Source organism: Meriones unguiculatus, chromosome 5, assembly GCF_030254825.1.
Source record: "Meriones unguiculatus strain TT.TT164.6M chromosome 5, Bangor_MerUng_6.1, whole genome shotgun sequence".
Lineage (NCBI taxonomy): Eukaryota > Metazoa > Chordata > Mammalia > Rodentia > Muridae > Meriones > Meriones unguiculatus.
Window position 1 is genome coordinate 113,228,366 of NC_083353.1, and position 24,283 is coordinate 113,252,648.

General features: G+C 40.4%; 1 protein-coding gene across 3 annotated transcripts in view; it reads left to right on the forward strand.

Moving 5' to 3' along the window:
- The first annotated feature begins 5,713 nt into the window (after nucleotides 1-5,713).
- LOC110556297 (C-type lectin domain family 4 member A-like) overlaps nucleotides 5,714-24,283 on the forward strand; it is a 28,219-nt gene continuing 9,649 nt past the window's right edge. Inside the window, exons 1-3 of one of the 3 annotated variants that reach the window (XM_060384173.1) lie at nucleotides 5,714-6,031; nucleotides 7,263-7,379; nucleotides 10,818-10,919. In XM_060384173.1, coding sequence (XP_060240156.1) covers nucleotides 5,950-6,031; nucleotides 7,263-7,379; nucleotides 10,818-10,919 — 301 coding nt within the window. In that variant the 5' untranslated portion in view covers nucleotides 5,714-5,949. The remainder of the gene's footprint in view (nucleotides 6,032-7,262; nucleotides 7,380-10,817; nucleotides 10,920-24,283) is intronic. The other 2 variants (XM_021649999.2, XM_060384174.1) reach the window with 2 other exon arrangements.

The following is a 24,283-nucleotide window of genomic DNA, read 5'->3' on the forward strand; positions in this document are numbered from 1 at the left end:
ACAGGGTCTTTTCTGAGACTGACATTCAACCAAGGACCATGTATGGATATAACCTAGAACCTCCACTCACATGTAGCCTGTGGTAGCTCAGTAACAATTTGGTTTCCCAAAGTGAGGGGAACAGGGACTATTTCTAACAGGAACTCAATGACTGGCTCTTTGGTCTCCCCACCCCTGAAGGGAGGAGCAGTCCTGTTAGGCCACAGAGGAGGGCTTTGCAACCAGTCCTGAAGATACCTGATAAAACAGGATCAGATGAATGGGGAGGAGGTCCCCCCATCAGTGGACTTGGAAAGGGGCACAGTGGAGATGAGGGAGGGAGGGACTGGGAAGGAATGAGGGATCGGGACACGGCTAGAATACAGAGTTAATAAAATGTAACTGATAAAAAAAAATAAAATAAAAAAAAGAAAGTCTATTTTATCAGATATTAGAATGGCTACTCCTGCTTGTTTCTTGGGTCTATTTGCTTGGAAAGTCGTCTTCCAACCCTTTACCCTCAGGTAATGTCTATCTTTGTGACTTAGGTGTGTTTCTTGTATGCAATGGATTGCTGGGTTTTGTTTACGTATCTATTCTGTTAATATGTGTCTTTTTACTGGAGAGTTGAGTCCATTGATGTTGAGAGAGATTAATGACCAGTGGCTGTTAGATCCTTTGATTTTGTTGTTGGCTGTGGTCATAAGGTTGTGTGCTTGGTTGCTTTTTGTTTTACTGTAGTAAGGTTAATTATTTCCTGTGTTTTCTTGCCAGAAGCTAATTTTCTTGGGTTGTATTTTCCCTTCCAGTGTCTTCTGTAATGCTGGATTTGTATGTAGGTATTGTTGAAATTTGTTTTTGTCATTGAATATCTTGTTTTCTCCGTCTATGAGGACTGAGAGTTTTGCAGGGTATAGTAGCCTGGGCTGACATCTGTGTTCTCTTAGGGTCTGCATGATATCCATCCAGGCCCTTCTGGCTTTCATAGTCTCTGTTGAAAAGTCAGGTGTGATTCTAATGGGTTTGCCATTATATGTTACTTGGCCTTTTTCTTTTGCAGCTTTTAGTATTTTTTCTTTGTTCTGTATACTTACTGTTTTGATTATTATGTGGCGGAAGGATTTTTTTTTTTTTGGTCAAATTTGTTGGGTGTTCTGTAGGCCTCATGTATTCTTATTGGCTTCTCCTTTAAGTTGGGGAAATTTTCTTCAATGATTTTGTTGAAAATATTTTCTGGGCCTTGGAGAAGGGAGTCTTCTTTTTCCTCTATACTATTATTCTTAGGTTTTGTCTTTTCATATTGTCTTGGATTTCTTGGATGGTCTGTGTCAGGAATTTTTTGACAGATACATCGATTTCTTCCATTGTATCTTCTACACCTGAGATTCTTTCTTCCATCTCTTGTAGTCTGTTGGTTATGCTTACCTCTTTAGTTCCTGTTTTCTTCCTTAAATTCTTCCTCTCCTTTATTCCCTCCATTTGTGTTTTCTTTAATTTTTCCAGTTACATCTTCAGGTCTTGATTTGTTTTGTTCACTTCCTTCACTTGTCTGATTGTATTTTCCTCTTTTTCTTTTAGTTCCTTCAAGTCTGTTTCTTTTACTTCTTTCAGTGATTTAATTATTTCTTCTCTGAAGGCCACAAACTGTTTGGCTGCATCTTCCCGTATTTCTTCACAGATGGCCATAATCTGCTTGTCTTTAACTTCCTCCATTTCTTTATGGATAGCCGTGATCTGTTTGGTTTTTTCTTCCTCTAATTCTTTACGTATTTTATTTGTTTCCTCTATTATCCTCTTCATCAGCATAGATGTAATGTCATCTTCTTGATTTTCTATTATGCTGCGTTGTCCACGGCTGTTTGCCCCTGGATGGCTGGGTTCTGGAGATGCCATATTGCTCTGTCTTTTGTTGCTTGAGCTTTTACACTGACCTCTACCCATTGGGCTGTTTTAGGTGTTAGTTTCTGTGCTTCCTGGAGTCCTGAGGTAGGGAGAATCCCCTTGGCCGGAAGATGATTTTTCCTGAAGGAGTCCTCCTCTGCTTTTTGGGTATGGTCACTGTATGGCCAGTGTTTCTCAGGAATTGCCACTGCTCCCCTCAGGTGTATAGACCTGAGTAGTGGCTGTGGTCTTTGTTAGGCAGGGGGGGGGCTCTCCTCTTACCCATAGAAGTTCTCAAGACAGCTGCCCCACTGCTGGGTTTCTCATTATAAATTTAGTGAGCTGCTGCTGTTGTTACAGTTTTCCAGCTACAATCCTCTTGAAGAACCTTCTGATTCCCTAGCTGTGGGGTTTTCTCCCAAAAGGGAAACTCAGTCTGTTATCCTGGGGCACACAGTTCTGTCCGGGAAAGTGAGAGGAGCACCCAGCAAGTCTCTGGGCCAGAGGCTGAGTGCTCCGCTCTGGGCCTAGAGAATGTGTACCTAGGTTGAGTTGGCGCCTGGGGGCGCTGCTCTGGTCTGGAGGCTGGCTGCCTCAGTCTGGACGGGAAGCTGTGTGTCCCTGTCTGGGATGTTGGCTGCAGGCACTGCTCTGGTCCGGACACTGTGGTTGCAGCCCTCTTGAAGGACCAGGGATTCCCCCATTTTTGTCAGTCTAGCTAGGGATAACTGGTTGATCCTTGGCATAGTATCTGAGGGCTGCTGTAATGGCTCTCTGGCTTTTGTAGGTCTGAGGATGCAGCTGTGTGCCCCAGTGCCCTAGGGGTACTCAATAATGGCAGATGAGCACAGCGCTCCTGCCTGCAGTAGAAAGCTAGAGCCTAGAGTCTGTGTGAATCCAGAAAGTCTTTTGATGCTGGGTGTCCTGAGCGTTAGACCTGATGATCCCCCCCGCTGGGGGTTTCTTCCTGCCAGGGACACCCAGTCTTTGCTTTGGGGACCACCGTTTTTTCTGGGGTGGCGGCGAGTAGAACCCACAGGCACAGAAGCCCGCCTGTGGCTCCGCCTTTCTGGCCATTGGGAGCCTGTGCATCAGCCTAAACTGGGTAATTTTCCGGAGACCTTTTTGGGGTGGTGGTATCAGCTGAGTGCTCTGAGATCAGACCAGACGTTTCCCTCCCTGTGGGTTTGCACCCAACGGTGAAACTGAGTCTCTGGTGCTCTGGGGCCCACAGTTCTATCTTAGGTGGTGAATCAGGCACGCAGGCAGGCAGGGCTCTGTGCAGGCACCTGGGTCCTCGGCTCTGGCTCCAGGCTGGCTCCTGGGGCGCCCGCGGAACCCGAGTCTTTTCCAGGGGATGTCTGGGTGACCTAAGGTCAGTCCCAATCGTTTCCTGCTCCGTGGAATTATCTCTCGACTGGAAAATCCAGTCTGTGATGTTGTGGGCCCACAGTTCAGTCTGGGACAGTGACCAGATCACGCTGGCGTGTAGCTCTGGGCTGGCAACCAAGTGCCTGGCAGAACCAGGGTCTCTTCCACAGTTTAGCTGGGTGAGTTAAAGCTGATTGAATCCCCCACCATGAGGTATCCTCTCACTTGAGAAACACAATCACTTGTGTTTTATGGCCAAGTTCTGCTTGCTGTTCAGTGTGCCAATCCTGCTGTGCTGCTGTTCAGAATGAGAGTCCTCCTGGTGCCGCCATCTTGCCTCCCATTAAATGTGTTCTTATGCTGGCCTTTAGCCATCTGATTATCCCTGGTGTTGGCAGGTTGCCTGGAGCATCCTGATGGTTGCCAGCCCCTGGTAGTCCCTGATGGCTGCTGCCCCTGGAATTGCTGTTATAACTGGAGCAAAGGAACTGACTCAAAGACCTCACAGCTGTTGGGTTTGCCCTGGTAGTCCTTGATCATCCTGGCCATCCTCAAACAGCAAATGTCAGTGTGGGAGGAAACACAGCAACCCATGAAGTATTGAAGCATTTCAAAGGTTCCAGAAGAGGATTATAACTTATCACAAGACCTGTTGAAGCTGGCCTTTCTACAGGAAAGGGGCCAAAGGGTCATGGGAGGAACCTGGAGAATACTTTGAAGCCTACTCCCTGTGGGCATTCTGTCTGTAGTCTGCATTCTGGCTGAAGTGCATTCTGGCTGATGCACTTCATCTGTGACTTAAGTCTTCTAGACAGCCAGCAGTGAGCTAAGGCCCCGGGTATTTATCACCTGTCTCTTGGCGAGAAAGGAGAGATGAGACACATCTTAGCATTTGGAAGACGTGAGGAGGGCACCCATGCATAGGGTTGATGCCATAGTGGCTTGGGATTCAGAGACACAGAGGGTTGAAAGGAGTTTCCTTGCAGAAGGTGGAACATGCATGGATAGGAGTGTCTATATGGTGGAAAGTTCAGTGTGGGAGATTTGTGCCTAGTAAGGTAAGGAGAGCGCCCTTGTCTGGTTGTGGATGACCTGGCATTGGATGTTAGCAGCCAAGCAGAAAGTGGCAAGTGTCTGTGAAGAAGGCAGAGCTGAATGGGTTTCAGAGGCTTGCAGTGTAAGGATGCTGTCCCTGGTGGGTTAACTCTGTGCGGCCACGCAATACAGTCCATACTATGAGGGTTTCCGCCTTATCAAGCTGGCCTTGGTGGATTGCTATATTCTCAGGGATTCTAACTGCTCAGGAGTTAGCACTAGGAGTCAGAGCACAAGCTGGGTGAGGGAGGCTTTCCTTAGCCAGCATTTCAGAACTCCAGCAATGTGTCTGGCCCTTCGAGGAAATGTCCACCTAAAGGGAGGATGCCATCAGTTCAGGGGTCATCGGCTTGACATGAGGATTGGAACCCCAAAGAGACAGGCACCTTAGTGGATGTTGGGCATGCCTTGGGAGGACGAAGGGCAGCATCCAAGAGATTATCACTTGAGAGCCTGAGATAGAGATACAGAACGTAGACTTTTCACTCACAGAAATAGACTTGAAATGCCGAAATTTGGGAAATAAAATGAACCATGTGGAATTACAGTGAAATGGGGACAATAGTGTGAACTCATGGTCTTGAGTATGTTTGGACACAAAAGCAAGAGAAATCCTAGAAACACAAACTGTTTGTGTTTGTGTTTTTTTAATGCATGCACATGCTCTTTGCTTGTTATGTGTAGGAGTATGGGAGTAGCTAGAGGAGATTCAAATAAAGGAACTATTTGGAAGAACTGAAGGCTGAGCCTGTGGGTATGAGCTGAAGATTTCTGTGGGAGGGTCTCAAATGATCCCTTATTAACAACTGTTTTCAATTTTCCCTCTTGTAAGCTGTGATGGATTTGGTTCTCGCAACTGTTCCCAACAGTGCAGTGAACATGCAAAGCCTAAGTTGAGGAGTGCAGGGATGCAGGGAAGGGAGGCGTACGGAGAGACAACCTCCTCCCACAGCTATGAACTAGGGCTGTTTCATGTTGTGTCCGGCAGCAGAGTGAGTGGCGTGTCCCCGTGAAGCTAGTTATGGACTGTAGCATAAGCAGAACACTCGCTCGGAGGAGCAGCCTCAGAAGAAACAGGGGGTGAGCTGCCCTTCCCCGTGCTGGAGGCAGCTGAGTGGGAAGTGAGAGCCCATACAATGGTGAGTGCCAACGGTCCTCTAGAGTGTGGTATCAGAATTTGCCTGTTCAGCCCAAAGTCAATGTCCTGCCGTAAGTGTTTGCTCACTGTCTGGTTTTCCTGAAATCACATTTGCATGTGCATGGTTTTATGTTTGTTGCAAAGTGTCTTAAGACAGAGTTCTCCAATAGCATGGTTCCTCTTTTCTTCTTCTTCCTAATTTTTTCCTTCCTCCTTTGAGTTCCTGCTTCACAGTACTTGCATCCCATGCTGAGTAGGTTTGAGGGCTACAATTTTTATTTTGAAGAGGTTACATCCTGTGCATGGCCTGAGGGATTTCAAGCTGTGGGTTCTCATTCTCATGTGGTTTATCCCAGTGGGACCAGCCTCTTCTCTCTTACAACCATGTGATCTGAGAACTTATCACAGTGTGTGGTACTCACACACTACAAGCTTTAGAGGAAAGAGGAGGTGAGCTTTCTGAGAGAAGCAGGTCTCTTTTTGATATGGCTTCAGAAATTACTTATGCGGAAGTGAAGTTCAAGAATGCATCCAACTCCTCTGGCACCCACTCAGATTCTTCTGCAGGTAAAAAAAAAAAAATCAAACACCTTTCTGTACTTAACTTTGGGTGGTGTTTGTTACTGATTCTCCAAGTGCTCAGATCTGAGATTTTACTGAATTCTCTGCCGCTTGAGTTTGTAGATTGACTTGAAGAGCTGTAGGGTTGTATGGTGGGATGGAAGAAAAAGCTTTCTTGGCATGGTTTTTGCTCTTGCCATTTACAGAAACTATAGCTTGTGTTTTGATGCATTTCTTTCTTAATATAAATGAACATAAGTGCAAATTTTTTCTAAAAATGAAATCATACTGTTTAATAGTGAGGTTTCCCCTCTTTGCTTGACAGTATATTGTAACATCATGAAAACAGTTTCTGCGTTTGAAGCTTTTATATTGAAAGAACTTTTGTTTTCTTTTATACTATAGGTCAAAGCAGAACCTCTCACTTGATTGACAGTTGCTCTGTCACTAAACTATACCTTCATCTAGGAAACAGTTCCCAGCCATGAGACAGTGACTAGCAGACTGGCCTTATGCTAAAGAGTGGAATATGATTAAAATATTTATCTCTTAATGTATATGTATCTTTAATGTTTGTACAGTCTGGAAGTTATTTGATTATCTAGTGTTTTAACCATAGTGAAGAACATCAAAAATCCCCACAGTGATATGAAAATGTATTTACAATACTGATTAAAAGCAAGTCATAATCCAGATGGCAGTATTCATGCTGTGTAACCATGTGGGTGAACATATTATATGTACATACTTTAACATTTGCTGAAAGGACCAGTTGTGGTCTAATTCCAGCACTCTGAAGGCAGAAACAGGAAGATCACTGAGGATTTGAGGCTGTTCTGATCTACATAATGAATTCCAGACCATGCAGGACTACATCGTGAACTCATTACACCTCCCACCACCCAAAAAACAAAAACAAAACAAAACAACAACAACAAAAAACCCAAAAAACAAACCCAATAAACTTCCTGAAAGGATATCATCAATGTGTATTTGTGAATATATATTCAAATTATTCTTTTCAGATATAAAAATATTAATACTAGTAATTTCAGCAGTATAAGTTTGTGGCTTTATGTATTTTATGATGCTTTTACAATGGGCATATTTTTCTATTATATTAAGTGTTCACTGCTATTAATTATGTGTCCTAGAGGAAAAGGGAGAAGGGATGGGATGAAAAGAAGAAACAAGGATGGAATTGTTACTCATGAAATAAATGTGTTTCTCCCTCCAGCTCCCAAAAAGAACCCCACCCATCATCAAAGTAAGCCTGGTTCCCCCTCGCTGCTTTTTACATCACTGATGGTATTTTTTCTGCTGTTGGCAATCTCATTCCTAGTTGCTTTTATCAGTAAGTATCCCAAATGAATCCATAGGCCATGTCTGCCTTAGATGAAGAGAGGTTCCAACTAGTATAGCAGTTGGCATTTAAGGAAATAATAAGAAGAAATATTGTTTGGGGAAAATAATTCAGGGGACTCCATTGTGACTTTCACTTTGTCCTTGGAGTTAACTATTGTCTTGGGAACAAATGGAATACATTCTCATTAAAGAAACTGAAGTGAATTTATGAGTGTGAGTGGGGGTTGTGGAGTGAACTCTGTGGGATGTGGGAGGTCAAACCTACATCTACTCATTGGCATTGATAAGTCAAGCTGCATGTGCATAGGGCTCCTTCATCTCTGGATGAGCTTATGGATAAGAAGGAGTTAGGAAGAAATTATCCAAGAAGTATTCTTCAACAGATGCTTTAGGCTTGGGGAAAGTTTTATTTATTAGTTTGTTCTTTTATGGATCATGTTCTTTTTGTATCTAATCAAGAATTAAAATAATTTTAGTTCCATTTCATTTTAGTTTTTGTTGTTTTCAGTTTTACATTTAAGTTTGTTTAAAACTTTTTTTTCTATTTCATTTTGTCTGACTTCTACTGCTGACTAAGTTCATTGACATTTTTCCTCCTCCACAGCCAATCTTCTGCAAATTGTTACCAGGGTATTTTCATATCACTTTGTAGTTTTCATTTTAGAATTTGATACATAGCTGAACAGTCACTTTGTAAATTTCTTCACGCTTGGGGAATGTGTTCAATTATAACAACAACAACAAAAAGAAGTGTTCTTTAGCTAATTCCTAGTTACTTCTCTGTAGTCCAAAATTATGCAAAATCTAGAAGCCAACTGCAAATGGGTCAATTTCTCTTGATCAAAGATTTGAGAATTTATGAAAAAATTAAAATGCATGAACACTAGTATATTTAGGAAAATTTTCTCATTCATTGCTCACCCAGAATAAAGTAATAGCCATTTATTGTATGTCAGACAGCGTGTCAGACAAAGTCCAGGGAAAACACAGACTTTGTTCTCAAGAAATTTAGAGAAAGATCAAGGAATCAGTGTCAGCCAGGTGCAATGGCACACTCCTACTATCCCAACTACTCAGGGTGTTGAGACAGGAGGACAGTGAGTCTGTGTTGGAAAGGAACAAAGAAAGAAAAAAAAAAAAAACAAAAAAAAACCCAGTGTCTGTAGCATTGTCCAGGAGGTGTTGTGCTGAGACAGATTTCTTAGAAGAGAAGATATCTAGAATTGTGGTTACCAAGAATGTCCCAGAGGTGTGAAACAGAAGCATGAATGGCTAAAGCACACAGTGCTAAGTGAAGGAGAAGCGACATTTCTCTAGGTAGACATAATCAGGATGAAGAACATGTGTTGTATCCCTTTATGAAAAACAGTTCTTTCTTCTAAATACTATTTTTTTAAATCAAGTATGGTTTTCTACTTAATACATCAGTATACATTTAATGAAGAAAACTACTTATTTATCCTCTGCTTCTGTGCTTTGGCAATTTATGCTGATTTTCAGAGAGGCTCCTTTGGTCCTAAATGAACTTAGGCATGTGTATGTGGTCACTTAGCAATACAGGCAATTCTGGATCCAAGGCCAGTTGGAATGACTATCAATATGACTTGCCTTTATATGATTCCTTAGGATTCCCTGGGCCTGTTTGCATGGCAGATTGCAGACTTCCAAGACTGAGGGTGACCATGAGCCAGGTCTCCTCAAAAATATAGCTTGATGTAGATCAGGGCTGATTCTGACATTTTCTTGACTGGCTCCCACAGAAGACTTTCTTTCTTTCTTTCTTTCTTTCTTTCTTTCTTTCTTTCTTTCTTTCAGATTTATTTATTTATTATTTGCATAGTGTTCTGCTTGTGTGCCAGAAGAAGGCACCAGATCTCACTATAGTTGGTTATGAGCTACCATGTGGTTGCTGGGAATTGAACTCAAGACCTTTGGAAGTGTTCTTAACCTTTGAGACATCTCTCCAGGCCTCTCTTCTCTCTCTCTCTCTCTCTCTCTCTCTCTCTCTCTCTCTCTCTCTCTTTCTTTCTTTCTTTCTACTGGGAAAGTTGGAAAACCACGTTGTAATGGTGTATTGGTACAGAGGTTAAAAACTGTGGTCATTTTTGCTAAGTGTTGTAGCCATTGCAACATTTCAAATAGAGAGTTGATGTAGCCAAATTTAGGTTGCAGTTGGTGCTTTTACAGGAATCTGGAAGTAGAATCATTAGGACAAAGAGAGAAATGAGGGGGCAAATTTATAATCTGGTAATGAGATAAGTGTCTGGACAACATGAGAGGAGCAGCTTTGAGGGCCAAGGAAACAGATGCTTGATGAGTGTTGAGATCTAGGGTTTAAGGGATCCAAGACTTTAATATTCTGATGATGTAAACTCAGCACCCGTGAAGTTGTTCAAAGAGGTAGAGAATATATGGTAAGTCATAAATTTAAGTTGGTACGTGTTGATTTGAGTTTGGGCATATTGAGTCGAACCTAATATATTTGTGTTTTGTGAACACAAAATTCGTGCAGGTAATCCCAAAGCAATACATGACATCACTCAGTAAGAGTTTGTATGAGAAGGAAGCATAATGACAGGACTGTGGGAAGTGTTACATTTTAAAGAGGTGGACAGAAGGAGAAGAGATTAAAAGATAACAAGAAGTGCTGGCAAAAAGCAGAGGCAAAACCAGGTTAGAGCAATGTCTCATGAGCTGAGGAGGAAGAGAACTGGGGTCAACCACAATAGTACGATGGCTAATAAGTGCCCTGGGATGATATTGATGATCCACTTCAAAACTGGTGTTGGTGAAGTGGAGGAAGCAAAAGTGCTTGAGTAAAGAGGACAAAGACACAGGGAAGGAAGTAAAGAAATTTAGTTCTAGAGGAAGAGGCCAGTCAGTTTTACACTGGGAGAGAGTAAGAGTATGGTATGTGGAGGAGTAAGTCAGTTGAAGTGGAGGGATTTTAAGGAAAACAAACAAACAAACAAACAAACAAACAAAAAAACATTGCCCCATACATACTTTTTTTTTTTAATTTCACTTTCTTAAATAACCTAGAGTTACTCAAGATTAGCTGAGCACTTTCCTCCCAAAGCTAAGGCAGTTTACATCCTTAAATATGAGTATCCAGCTCTGCTTCATGTCCCCCAAGAGTTAGCATTTTCATCTTACATTAAGCATTGAAGGGTATGGCTCACTCCCATTAGACTCATGACAGTGGGCCCATCCTGCCCTTTCATCACTCATTTATATGAGTTCTGGAAGTATCTGTGGTTTCAAACTAGGAGGCTGCGGAGTCCATTGACTGAGGGTGATGGGAATCATAGTCAGGCTCTGTCTACTTAGGTAATCTGGATACACTACCTTTTTCACATGCAAGTAGAAAATAGAAAGCCATAATTCTATCATGAAAGTGAGTGGTTTTGGTTCTGTTTTCTTACAGTTTATTTTCAAAAGTACTCTCAACTTCTTGAAGAAAAAAAAGCTATAAAAAATCTACCTCACAAAGGCTTGACCTGCATAAAAGACAGTTCACCCATGGATGGTAAGAATTAATGTACCAGGCTGGGGAGATGGATCAGAGGATAAGAGAACTTGCTGTTCTTCCAGAGGTCCTGAGGTCACTTCCCAGCCAAAACATGGTGGTTCACAACCATCTATAATGAGATCTGGTGCCCTCTGCTGGCATGCACGTGTACATGCAGACAGGACATTGTATACATAATAAATAAATTAAAAAAAAAAAGAATTAATGTACCTAAGAATTTGGTTGCTGCCTGTAGAGTGTAATGGTTCCACAAAAATATTTCTCTGTCTCTGTCTCTCTCTTTCTAATTTATTCTTCTCTCATTCATTATATCCTTACCAGTTTCCCCTCCATCCACTTTTCCCAGACCCACCCCTCTGATCCACTTCTCTGTTTCCCTTCAAAACATAGCAGGTCTCCCAGGAATATTAACCAAACAAGGCATAACAAATTACAATAAGATTAGGCACATGCTTTCATATCACAGATGGACGAGGCAAACCAGTAGAGAGAAAGGATTCTAAGAGCTGGCAAAAGAGCCACAGACAACTTCACTCCCACTGTTAGGAGTCTCACAAGAACACCAAACTAGATAAACAAAGCATACATATAGAGGACGTAATGCAGATTCACGATTGCTGCTTTAGTGAGTCCATATGAGCCCTGTTGAGTTGATTCTGTGGGTCATGTTCTCCTGGTGTTCTTGACCCCTCTGGCTCCTACAATTCTTCCTCCTCCTTTTCCTTGGTGTTCTCCACACTCCATCTAATGTTTGCCTATGGATCTCTGGATCTGTTTCCATCAGTTGCTGAATGAAGCCTCTCTGATGACAATTGGGCCAGGCAACAATCTATTAGTATAGCAGAATATCATTAGAAATCATTTCATTGACTTTCTTTTTTCTTTTTGGCCAGTTTTGTTTGGTTCCATCCTTAGTCTTTGGTCTAATCAGTCTCCAATTCCTGGACCTCCAGGCAGTGTTGGACATGGGCTCCCTCTTGTGGCTTGGGCCTCAAGTTGGACCAATGGTTATTGGTTGGCTAGTCCCACAAGTTCTATTGCCATCATTACGCTAGCACATCTTGCTGGCAGGACAAGTTGTAGGCCAAAATTTTGTGGTTGGGTTGGAGTTCCTGTCCCAACACTGAAAGCTTTCCTGTTACAGAAGATGGCCATCTCAGGCTAAATATCACCCATTACTAGGAGTCTTCAATAGGGTCACTCTCAGAGATTACAGGGAGTTTCCACTGCACTAGGTTTCCACATTGTACCCCACCCCCAAAACCAAACCAAACAACCAAACCAAACCAAACAACCAAACCACCAAACCAAACCAAACCAAACCACCAAACCAAACCAAACCAAACCACCAAACCAAACCAAACCAAACCAAACCACCAAACCAAACCAAACCAAACCAAACCACCAAACCAAACCAAACCAAACCAAACAACCAAACCAAACAACCAAACCAAACCAAACCAAACCAAACCAAACCAAACCAAACCAAACCAAACCAAACAACCAAACCAAACCAAACCAAACAACCAAACCAAACCAAACCAAACCAAACCAAACCAAACCAAACAACCAAACCAAACCAAACCAAACAACCAAACCAAACCAAACAACCAAACCAAACCAAACCAAACAACCAAACCAAACCAAACCAAACCAAACCAAACCAAACCAAACCACCAAACCAAACCAAACAACCAAACCAAACCAAACCAAACCAAACCACCAAACAACCAAACCAAACCAAACAACCAAACCAAACCAAACCAAACAACCAAACCACCAAACCAAACCAAACCAAACCAAACCACCAAACCAAACCAAACCAAACCAAACCAAACCACCAAACCAAACCAAACCAAACAACCAAACCAAACCAAACCAAACCAAACCAAACCAAACCACCAAACCAAACCAAACCAAACAACCAAACCAAACCAAACCACCAAACCAAACCAAACCAAACCAAACAACCAAACCAAACAACCAAACAACCAAACCAAACCAAACAACCAAACCAAACCAAACCAAACAACCAAACCAAACCAAACCAAACAACCAAACCAAACCAAACAACCAAACCAAACCAAACCAAACCAAACCAAACCAAACCAAACCAAACCAAACAACCAAACCAAACCAAACCAAACCACCAAACCAAACCAAACCAAACCAAACCAAACCAAACCACCAAACCAAACCAAACCAAACCAAACCACCAAACCAAACCAAACAACCAAACCAAACCAAACCAAACCACCAAACCAAACCAAACCAAACCAAACCAAACCACCAAACCAAACCAAACCAAACCAAACCAAACCAAACCACCAAACCAAACCAAACAACCAAACCAAACCACCAAACCAAACCAAACCAAACCAAACCAAACCAAACCAAACCACCAAACCAAACCAAACCAAACCAAACCACCAAACCAAACAACCAAACCAAACCAAACCAAACAACCAAACCAAACCAAACCAAACCAAACCAAACCAAACCACCAAACCAAACCAAACCAAACAACCAAACCAAACCAAACCAAACCAAACAACCAAACCAAACCAAACCAAACCAAACAACCAAACCAAACCAAACAACCAAACAACCAAACCAAACCAAACCAAACCAAACCAAACCAAACCACCAAACCAAACCAAACCAAACAACCAAACCAAACCAAACCAAACCAAACCAAACAACCAAACCAAACAACCAAACCAAACAACCAAACCAAACCAAACCAAACCAAACCACCAAACCAAACCAAACAACCAAACCAAACCAAACCAAACAACCAAACCAAACCAAACCAAACCAAACCAAACCAAACCAAACCACCAAACCAAACCAAACCAAACAACCAAACCAAACCAAACCAAACCAAACAACCAAACCAAACAACCAAACCAAACAACCAAACCAAACCAAACCAAACCAAACCAAACCAAACAACCAAACCAAACCAAACCAAACCAAACAACCAAACCAAACCAAACCAAACAACCAAACCAAACAACCAAACCAAACCAAACCAAACCAAACCAAACAACCAAACCAAACCAAACCAAACCAAACCACCAAACCAAACCAAACCAAACAACCAAACCAAACCAAACCAAACAACCAAACCAAACCAAACCAAACCAAACCAAACCAAACCAAACAACCAAACCAAACCAAACAACCAAACCAAACCAAACCAAACCAAACCACCAAACCAAACCAAACCAAACAACCAAACCAAACCAAACCAAACCAAACCAAACCAAACCAAACCAAACAACCAAACCAAACCAAACCAAACCAAACCAAACCAAACCAAACAACCAAACCAAACCAAACCAAACCAAACAACCAAACCAAACCAAACCAAACCAAACCAAACCAAACAACCAAACCAAACCAAACCAAACCAAACCAAACCAAACCAAACCAAACCAAACAACCAAACCAAACCAAACCAAACAACCAAACCAAACCAAACCAAACCAAACAACCAAACCAAACCAAACCAAACCAAACCAAACAACCAAACCAAACCAAACCAAACCAAACCAAACCAAACCAAACCAAACCAAACCAAACCAAACCAAACCAAAACAAAACAAAACAAAATACCCAATTTCAGTTGTCCCTCCTGGTATTCACTCTTTCCCACTTCATTCCTTCTGTTCCCATCTTCTCCTGCTCCCCTCCCCAAGTCCATCCATAAAATCTATTCTAGTTCTCCTTCCCAAGGAGATCCATGTGCTCCTTCTTGGTATTTAGCCTCTCTGGGTCTGTAGCATTATTATCCTTTACTTTGTAGCTAATATCCACTTATAAGTGAATACATACCATATTTGTCTTTCTGAGTCTGGATTACCTCACTCAGGATGATTTTTTTCCCTAGTTCCATCCATTTGCCTACAAATTTCATGATGCTGTTTTTAAAATAGCTGAGTAATATTCCATTGTGTAAATGTGCCACAATTTCTTTGTCAATTCCTCATTTGAGGTACATGTAGGTTGCTTTCATTTTCTGGCTATTATGAATATAAGCACTATGGACAGAATTGAGTAAGTATCTTTGTGGTAAGATGGAGCATCCCGTAGGCATATGCCCAAGAGTGGTTTAGCTGAGTCTTGACTTAGATTTATTCCCAACTTTCTGAGGAACTAACATATTAATTTCCAAAGTGCTGTACAAACTTGCACTCCCTCCATCGATGGAGGAGTGTTTCCCTTGCTCCACAACCTTGCCAGAATGAGCTGACACTTGAGTTTTTGATCATAGCCATTCTGACAGGTGTAAGATGGAATCTCAAAGTAGTTTTGATTTGCATTTCCTTGGTAACTAAGGATATTGAACATTTCTTTAAGTGCTTCTCTACCATTAGAGATGGCTCTGTTGAAAATTCTTTGTTTAGATCTGTACCCCCTGTCTTAATTGGATTGTTTGGCTTATTGATGCCTTGTTTGAGTTCTTTATATATTTTACATATTAGCTGTTTATCAGATGTGAAGTTGGTGAAAAAACTTTTCCCATTCTGTAGGCTGCTGTTTTGTCTTTTTTGATGGTGTCCTTTGCCTTACAGAAGCTTTTCTATTTCTTTTTTTTAGTTTATTTATATTTTTATAAATTACAGTTTATTCACTTTGTAACCTTGCTGTAGACAACTTCCTCATACCCTCCCTGTCCCAGCCTCCCTCCCTCATCTCCTCCCAGGCTCCTCCCCAAGTTCACTGATAGGGGAGGTCCTCCTTCCCTTCCCTCTAACCCTAGGCTATCAGGTCTCATCAGGACTGGCTGCATTGTTTTCCTCTGTGTACTGATAAGGCTGCGCCCCCTCAGGGGGAGGTGATCAAAGAGCTAGCCACTGAGTTCATGTCAGAGACAGTCCCTATTCCCATTACTATGGAACCCAGCTTGGACACTGCCATGGGCTACATCTGTGCAGGGGTTCTAGGTTATCTCCATGCATGGTCTTTGGTTGGAGTATCAGTCTCAGAAAAGACCCCTGTGCCCAGAATTTTTGGATCTGTTGCTCTCCTTGTGGAGCTCCTGTCCCCTCCTGTCCTATCTCCCCCTTCTTTCATAAGATTCCCTGTACTCTGCCCAAAGTTTGGCTATGAGTCTCAGCATCTCCTTCGATACCTTGCTGGGTAGAGTCTTTCAGAGGCCCTCTGTGATAGGCTCCTGTCCTGTTGCCTGTTTTCTCCCTCTTCCGATGTCCATCCCCTTTGCCTTTCTGCATTAGGACTGATCATCTTACTCAGGGTTCTCCTCCCTGCTTAGCTTTTTTTAGGTGCACAGATTTTAGTATGTTTATTCTATATTACATGTCTAATATCCACTTATAAGTGAGTATATACCATGTGTGTCTTTCTGTTTCTGGGATACCTCACACAGGATGATCTTTTCTAGATCCCATCACTTGCCTGCAAATTTCATGATTTTCTTGTTTTTAAGTGCTGATTAGTATTCCATTGTGAAAATGTACCACAATTTCTGCATCCATTCCTCAGTTGAGGAACATCTGGGTTGTTTCCAGGTTCTGGCTATTACAAATAAAGCTGCTACAAACATGGTTGAGCAAATGTCCTTGTATACTTAAATATGTTTAAGTTAAACAGCAAAAAAAAAAAAAAAAAAAAAAAAAAAATCAAGTAACCCAATTAAAAAATGGGTACAGAGCTAAACAGTGAATTCTCAGTCAAGGAATATTGAATGGCAGAGAAATAAAGAAATGCTCAACATCCCTAGTCATGAGGGAAATGCAAATCAAAACGACCCTGAGATGGTCAGAAATGACCATCAGAATGGCTAGGATAAAAAACTCAAGTGACAACACTTGCTGGAGAGGTTGTGGAGAAAGGGGAACCCTCCTCCATTGCTGGTGGGAATGTAAACTTGTACAATCACTTTGGAAATCAATCTGGTGCTTTCTCAGTCAATTGGGAATAGTGCTTCTTTAAGATCCAGCTATAGCACTCTGAAGCTTTTCTATTTCATGAGGCCCCATTTGTTAATTGTTGATCTTAATGCCTGCACTATTGTTCAGGAGGTTATCTCCTGTGCCAATACTTTCAATGTGTCTTTTTATGCCTACAATTTAGTTTTTAGTTTTTAGTTCTCTAGCTCAGCTTAATATCAGTTCTTTTATTGTACAGGATTGTTTTAGCTATCCTGTTTTTTTTTTTTTTTTTCCATGTGAAGTTGAGAATTGTCCTTTCAAAGTCAGTAAAGAATTGTATTGAATTTTGGTGGGGTTGCTTTTGTTAAGATGGCCATTTTTACTATGCTAATCTTACAGATTCCTGAGCATGGAAGATTTTTTCATCTGCTGATGTCTTCTTCAGTTTCTTTCCTCAAAGATTGGAAGTTTTTTTTTGTTTTTTTTTTTTAATTTTTTTATCATACAAGCTTCTCACTTACTTGGTTAGAGTTACCCCAAGACATTTTAATTACTTTTGACTATTATGAATGGTGTTCTTTTCCTGATTTTTTCTTTGCCCATTTGTCACACGTATGTAGCCCTAGTGATTTCTTTTTTGAGTTAATCTTGCATCCAGACACTTCACTAAAGGTGCTTATCAGCTAGAAGAGTTTCCTGGTAGAATTTTTGGTGTCACTTAGGTATACTATCAAATCATCTGCAAGTAGTGATAGTTTGACTTCTTTCTTTACAATTTATATCCCCTTGATCTTCAGTTGTCTTATTGCTCTCGCTATGTTGAATAGATGTGGAAAGAGAGGACAGTATTGTCTTGTTCCTTATTTTAGTGGAATTGCTTTGAGTTTCTCTCCAATTAATTTTGGAATGGCCACAGGCTTGCTGTAAATTGGGTTTATTATGTTTAGATATGTCCCATATATACTCAATCCTTCTAAGAAAACATGTCATGAAGAGGTATTAGATTTTGTCAAAGGCTTTTTCAGCACCTAATGAGATGATCATGTGTGTGTGTTTTTTTTTTTCTTTTAGTTTGTTTATATGTTGGATTATACTGACTGAATTTTGTATGGCAAACCATCCCTGCATCTCTGGGATGAAGCCTACTTGATCATGGTGGGTGCTCTTTTTGATGGGTTCTTGGGTTTGGTTTGCAAGCATTTTATTGAGTACTTTTTTTTTTTTTGCATCAAATTATCATAAGGGAAATTGGTCTGTTTTTCTCTTCCTTTGTTAAATCTTTGTGTGGTTTGGGTATCAGGGTGACTGAGGCCTCATAAAATGTTCCTTCTGACTTTTGGAGTCTCTGAGAAGTTCTGTGTAACTGTCATAGGTCTGTCTTTAAATGTTTGCTCCTTTTTCCTTTCAGCTTTTAATATTCTCTATTCTGTATGTTTAATGTTTTGATTATTATGTGGCGAGGGAACTTTCTTTTCTGGTTCAGTCTATTTAGTGTATTACTATTTAGTGTATGACTCTTGTCCTTTATACGCATCTCTTTATTTAGGTTAGGAAAATATTCTATGATTTTGTTGGCATCTCTTTCTTTAGGTTAGGAAAATACTGAATTTTTGAGCTGGGATTCTTCTTGTTCTATTCCTCTTATTCTTAGGTTTGGCCTTTTATAGTTTTCCAGGTTTCCTGGTTGTTTTGTGTCAGGAATTTTTGAGAGTTAATGTTTTCTTTGGCTGAAGTATTTATTTCTTTTATCATTATCTTCAGTGCCTGTCTCCTTCATCTCTTGTATTTCTGTTACTGATGCTTGTGTCTGTAGATCCTGTTTGCTTACCTAGATTTTCAATTTCCAGAATTCCCTCAGTTTGTGCTTTCTTTTTTAAATTTTAATTTAATTTTATTTTTAATTATACTTTATTTACTTTGTATCCCCCCTTGAGTTTCGTCCCTCTTCCCCTCCCAATCCCTCCCTTCCTCCCCCTTCTCCATGCATGCCCCTCTCCAAGTCCACTGGTAGGGGAGGGTTTCTTTTTCTTCTTTCTGATCCTAGTCTGTTAGGTCTCATCAGGAGTGGCTGCATTATCTTTCTATGTGGCCTGGTAAGGCTGCTCCCCCCTCAGGGGGAGGTGATCAAAGAGCAGGCCAATCAGTTCATGTCAGAGGCAGTCCCTGTTCCCATTACTATGGAACCCACTTGGACACAGAACTACCATGGGCTACATCTGTGCAGGGGTTCTAGGTTATCTCCATGCATGGTACTTGGTTGGAGTATGAGTCTCTGGAAACACCCCTGTGCTCAAATTTTTTGGTTCTGTTGCTCTCCTTGTGGAGTTCCTGTGCTCTCCAGATCTTAGTATTTCCCACTTCTTTCATAATATTCCCTGCACTCTGCCCAAAGTTTGGCCATAAGTCTCAACATCTGCTTTGATAGTCTGCAGGGCAGAGCCTTTCAGAGGCTCTCTGTGGGAGGCTCCTAACTTGTTTCCTGTTTTCTTCTTCTTCTTATGTCCATTCTCTTTGTCTTTCAGGATGGGGACTGAGCATTTTAGCCAGAGTTCTCCTTCTTGATTAGTTTCTTTAGGTGTACAGATTTTAGTAGGTTTATCTTCTATTATATGTCTATATGAGTGAGTATACACCGTGTGCGTCTTTCTGCTTCTGGGATAGCTCACTCAGGATGATCCTTTCCAGGTCCCACCATTTACCTTCAAATTTCATGATTTCCTTGTTTTTCATTGCTGAGTAATATTCCTTTGTGTAGATGTATGCATTCTTCAGTCGAGGGGCATCTGGGTTGTTTCCAGCTTCTGACTATCACAAATAAAGATGCTACAAACCTGGTTGAGCAAATGTCCTTATTGTGTACTTGAGCCTCTTTCAGGTATATGCCCAGGAGTGGTATAGCTGGATCTTGAGGAAGCGCTATTCCTAGTTGTCTGAGAAAGCGCCAGATTGATTTCCAGAGTGGTTGTACAAGTTTACATTCCTACCAAAGAGGAGGGTTCCCCTTTCTCCACAACCTCTCCAGCAAGTGTTGTCACTTGAGTTTTTGATCTTGGCCATTCTAATGGGTGTAAGGTGAAATCTTGGTGTCGTTTTGATTTGCATTTCCCTGATGGCTAATGAGGTTGAGCATTTCTTTAAGTGTTTCTCTGTCATTCGATATTCCTCTATCGAGAATTCTCTGTTTAGCTCTGTTCCCCAATTTTTAATTGGATTACTTGATTTGTTGCTTTTCAACTTCTTTAGTTCTTTATATATACTGGATATTATCCCTCTGTAAGATAGAGGGTCTGTGAAGATTCTTTCCCAGTCTGTAGGCAGTTGCTTTGTTTTGATGAAGGTGTCCTTTGCTTTACAGAAGCTTTTCAGTTTCATGAGGTCCTACTTATTGATTGTTGCTCTTAGAGCCTGTGCTGTTGGTGTTCTGTTCAGGAAGTTGTCTTCTGTACTAATGAGTTCTAGGGTCTTCCCCACTTTTTCCTCTAATCAATTTAATGTGTCTTGTTTTATGTTGAGGTCTTTGATCCACTTGGACTTCAGTTTTGTGCAGGGTGATAAGTATGGATCTATTTTCATTTTTCTACATGTAGACATCCAGTTGGACCAGCACCATTTGTTGAAGATGCTCTTTTTTTCCATTGTATGGTTTTGGCATCTTTGTCAAAGATCAGGTGTCCATAAGTATATGGGTTTATTTCTGGGTCCTCTGTTTGATTCCATTGATCCACCATTCTGTTTCTATGCCAGTACCATGCAGTTTTTATCACTGTTGCTCTATAGTACAGCTTGAGATCAGGGATGGAGATACCTCCAGAAGATCTTTTATTGTAGAGGATTGTTTTAGCTATTCTGAGTTTCTTGTTATTCCATATGAAGTTGACAATTTTTCTTTCCAGGTCTATAAAGAATTGTGTTGGTAATTTGATGGGAATTGCATTGAATCTGTAGATTGCTTTTGGTAAGATGGCCATTTTTACTATGTTAATCCTACCAAGCCATGAGTATGGGAGATCTTTCCATCTTCTCATATCTTCTTCTAATTCTTTCTTCAGAGATTTGAAATTTTTTTCATACAAGTCTTTGACTTCCTTGGTTAGGGTTACTCCAAGGTACCTTATGTCATTTGTGGCTATTGTGAAGGGTGTTGTTTCCCTAATTTCTTTCTCAGCCCTTTTGTCTTTTGTATACAGGACGGCTACTGATTTTTTTGAGTTAATTTTGTATCTGGCCACTTTGCTGAAGGTGTTTATCAGCTGTAGGAGTTCCCTGGTAGAATTTTTGGGGTCAGTTAGGTATACTATCATATCATCTGCAAATAGTGATACTTTGACTTCTTCCTTTCCGATTTGTATCCCCTTGATCTCCTTCAATTGTCTTATTGCTCTAGGAAGAACTTCAAGAACTACGTTCAAGAAATATGGAGAGAGTGGGCAGCCTTGCCTTGTCCCTGATATTAGTGGGATTGCTTTAAGTTTCTCTCCATTTACTTTAATGTTGGCTATAGGCTTGCCTATACTATGTTTAGATATGTGCCTTGTATCCTTGATCTCTCCAATACTTTAAACATGAATGGATGTTGGATTTTGTCAAATGCTTTTTCAGCATCTAAGGAGATTATCATGTGTTTTTTTTTTTTCTTTCAGTTTGTTTATATGGTGGATCACATTGCTGGATTTCCATATATTGAACCACCCCTGCATACCTGGGATGAAGCCTACTTGGTCATAGTGGATGATATCTTTGATGTGTTCTTATATTCGATTTGCAAGTATTTTGTTGAGTATTTTTGCATCAGTGTTCATAAGGGAGATTGGCCGGAAATTCTCTTTCTTTGTTGGGTCTTTGTGAGGTTTAGGTACCAAGGCGACTGTGGCTTCATAGAATGAGTTTGGTAATGTTCCTTCCATTTCTATTTTGTGGAATAGTTTGAAGAATATTGGAGTTAGCTCTTCTTTGAAGGTCTGGTAGAATTCTGTGCTGAAACAATCTGGTCCTGGGCTTTTTTTTAGGATGGGAGACTTTTGATGACTGCTTCTATTTCCTTAGGTGATATAGGACTATTTAATTGATTTACCTGGTCTTGATTCAGCTTTGGTAAGTGGAATCGATCTAGAAAATTGTCCATTTCATTTAGATTTTCAAATTTTGTGGCATATAGACTTTTGAAGTAAGTCCTAATGATTGTTTGGATTTCTTCAGTATCTGTTGTTATGTCCCCCTTTACATTTCTGATTTTGTTGATTTGGATAGTGTCTCTTTGCCATTTAGTTAGTTTGGCTAAGGGTTTGTCTATCTTGTTGATTTTCTCAAATGACCAGCTCTTGGTTTCATTGATTCTTTGAATTGTTTTATTTGTTTTTAATTTATTGGTTTCAGCCTTGAGTTTGATTATTTCCAGCCATCTCCTCCTCTTTGGTATGTCTGCTTCTTTTTTTTCTAGGGCTTTTAGGTTAGCCATTAAGTTGTTGGCATGAGATGTTTCGAATTTTTTCTTGTAGGCACTTAGTGCTATGAAATTTCCTCTTAGCACTGCTTTCATTGTGTCCCATAAGTTTGGGTATGTTGTGCCTTCATTTTCATTGAATTCTAGAAATACTTTGATTTCTTTCTTTATTTCCTCCCTGATCCAACTGTCATTGAGTAGCAGGTTGTTCAGTTTCCATGTGTGTGTAAGCTTTTTGTTATTTCTGTTTTCGTTGAGATCCAGCTTTAGTTCATGGTGGTCAGATAGGATAAATGGTATTATTTCAATCTTTTTGTATCTGTTGAGACTTGTTTTGTGACCAAATATATGGCCTGTTTTGGAGAAGGTGCCATGAGGTGCTGAGAAGAAGATAAATTCTTTTGTGTTTGAGTGTAAGGTTCTGTAGATGTCTGTTAGGTCCATTTGATTCATGACCTCTGTTAGAGTCATTGTTTCTTTAATTTCTTTAATTTAATTTGTTGACCTGTCCTTTTTTGAGAGTGGGGTGGTGAAGTCTCCCATTATTAATGTGTGGGGATCTATGTGTGGTTTCAGTTTTATTAATGTTTCTTTTACAAATATGGGTGCTCTTGTGTTTGGGGCATAGATGTTCAGAATTGTGGTGTCTTCTTGGTGGAGTTTTCCTTTGATGAGTATGAAATGACCTTCCCCATCTCTATTGATTAATTTTGGTTGAAAGTCTATTTTATTAGAGATTAGAATGGCTACTCCTGCTTGCTTCTTGAGTCCATTTGCTTGGAAAACCGTCTTCCAGCCCTTTACCTTCAGGTAATGTCTATCTTTGTGACTTAGGTGTGTTTTGTGTATGCAACAGATTGTTGAGTCTTGTTTACGTATCTATTCTGTTAGTCTGTGTCTTTTTATTGGAGAGTTGAGTCTATTGATGTTAAGGGCGATTAATGACCAGTGGCTGTTAGATGCTTTGATTTTGCTGTTGGCTATGGTAGTGTGTTTGTGTGCTTGGCTACTTTTGATTTTGCTGTAGTGAGGTTATTTGTTTCCTGTGTTTTCCTGAATGTAGTTAGATTTCCTGGGTTCTATTTTTCCTTCTAGTATCTTCTGTAATGCTGGATTTGTGGGTAGGTATTGTTTGAATTTGTTTTTGTCATTGAATATCTTTTTTTCTCCATCTATGATGACTGAGAATTTTGCTGGATATATTAGCCCTCTCTGACATCTGCATTCTCTTAGGGTCTGCATTATATCAGACCAGGCCCTTCTTGCTTTCATAGTCTTTGTTGAGAAGTCTGGTATGATTCTGATGGGTTTGCCATTATATGTTACTTGGCCTTTTACCCTTGCAGTTTTCAGTATTTTTTTCTTTGTTCTGTATACTTACTGTTTTGATTATTATGTGGCCAGAGGATTTTCTTTTCTGGTCTAATTTACTAGGTGTTCTGTAGGCCTCTTGTAATCTTATAGGCCTCTCCTTTAAGTTGGGGAAATGTTCTTCTAGGATTTTGTTGAAATATTTCCTGGGCCTTTGAGGAGGGGATCTTCTTTTTCCTCTATTCCTATTATTCTTAGGTTTTGTCTTTTCATATTGTCTTGGATTTCTTGGATGGTCTGTGTCAGGAATTTTTTTGGATTTAACATTTTCTTTGACAGATACATCAATTTCTTCCATTGTATCTTCTACACCTGAGATTCTTTCTTTCATCTCTTGCAGTCTGTTGGTTATGCTTACCTCTGTAGTTCCTGTTTTCTTTCCTAAATTTTTCTTCTCCATGATTTCCTCTGTTTGTGTTTTCTTTAATTTTTCAAATTCTATCTTTAGATCTTGAGTTGTTTTGTTTATTTCCTTCACCTGTCTGATTGAATTTTCCTGTTTTTCTTTTAGTTTCTTCAACTGTTTGTTTGAACATTCCTCTGTATCTTTTATTTCTTTTATTGATTTAATTATTTCTTCTCTGAAGGCCACAAACTGTTTGGCTGCATCTTCCCGTATTTCTTCATGGATGGCCATAATCTGCTTGTCT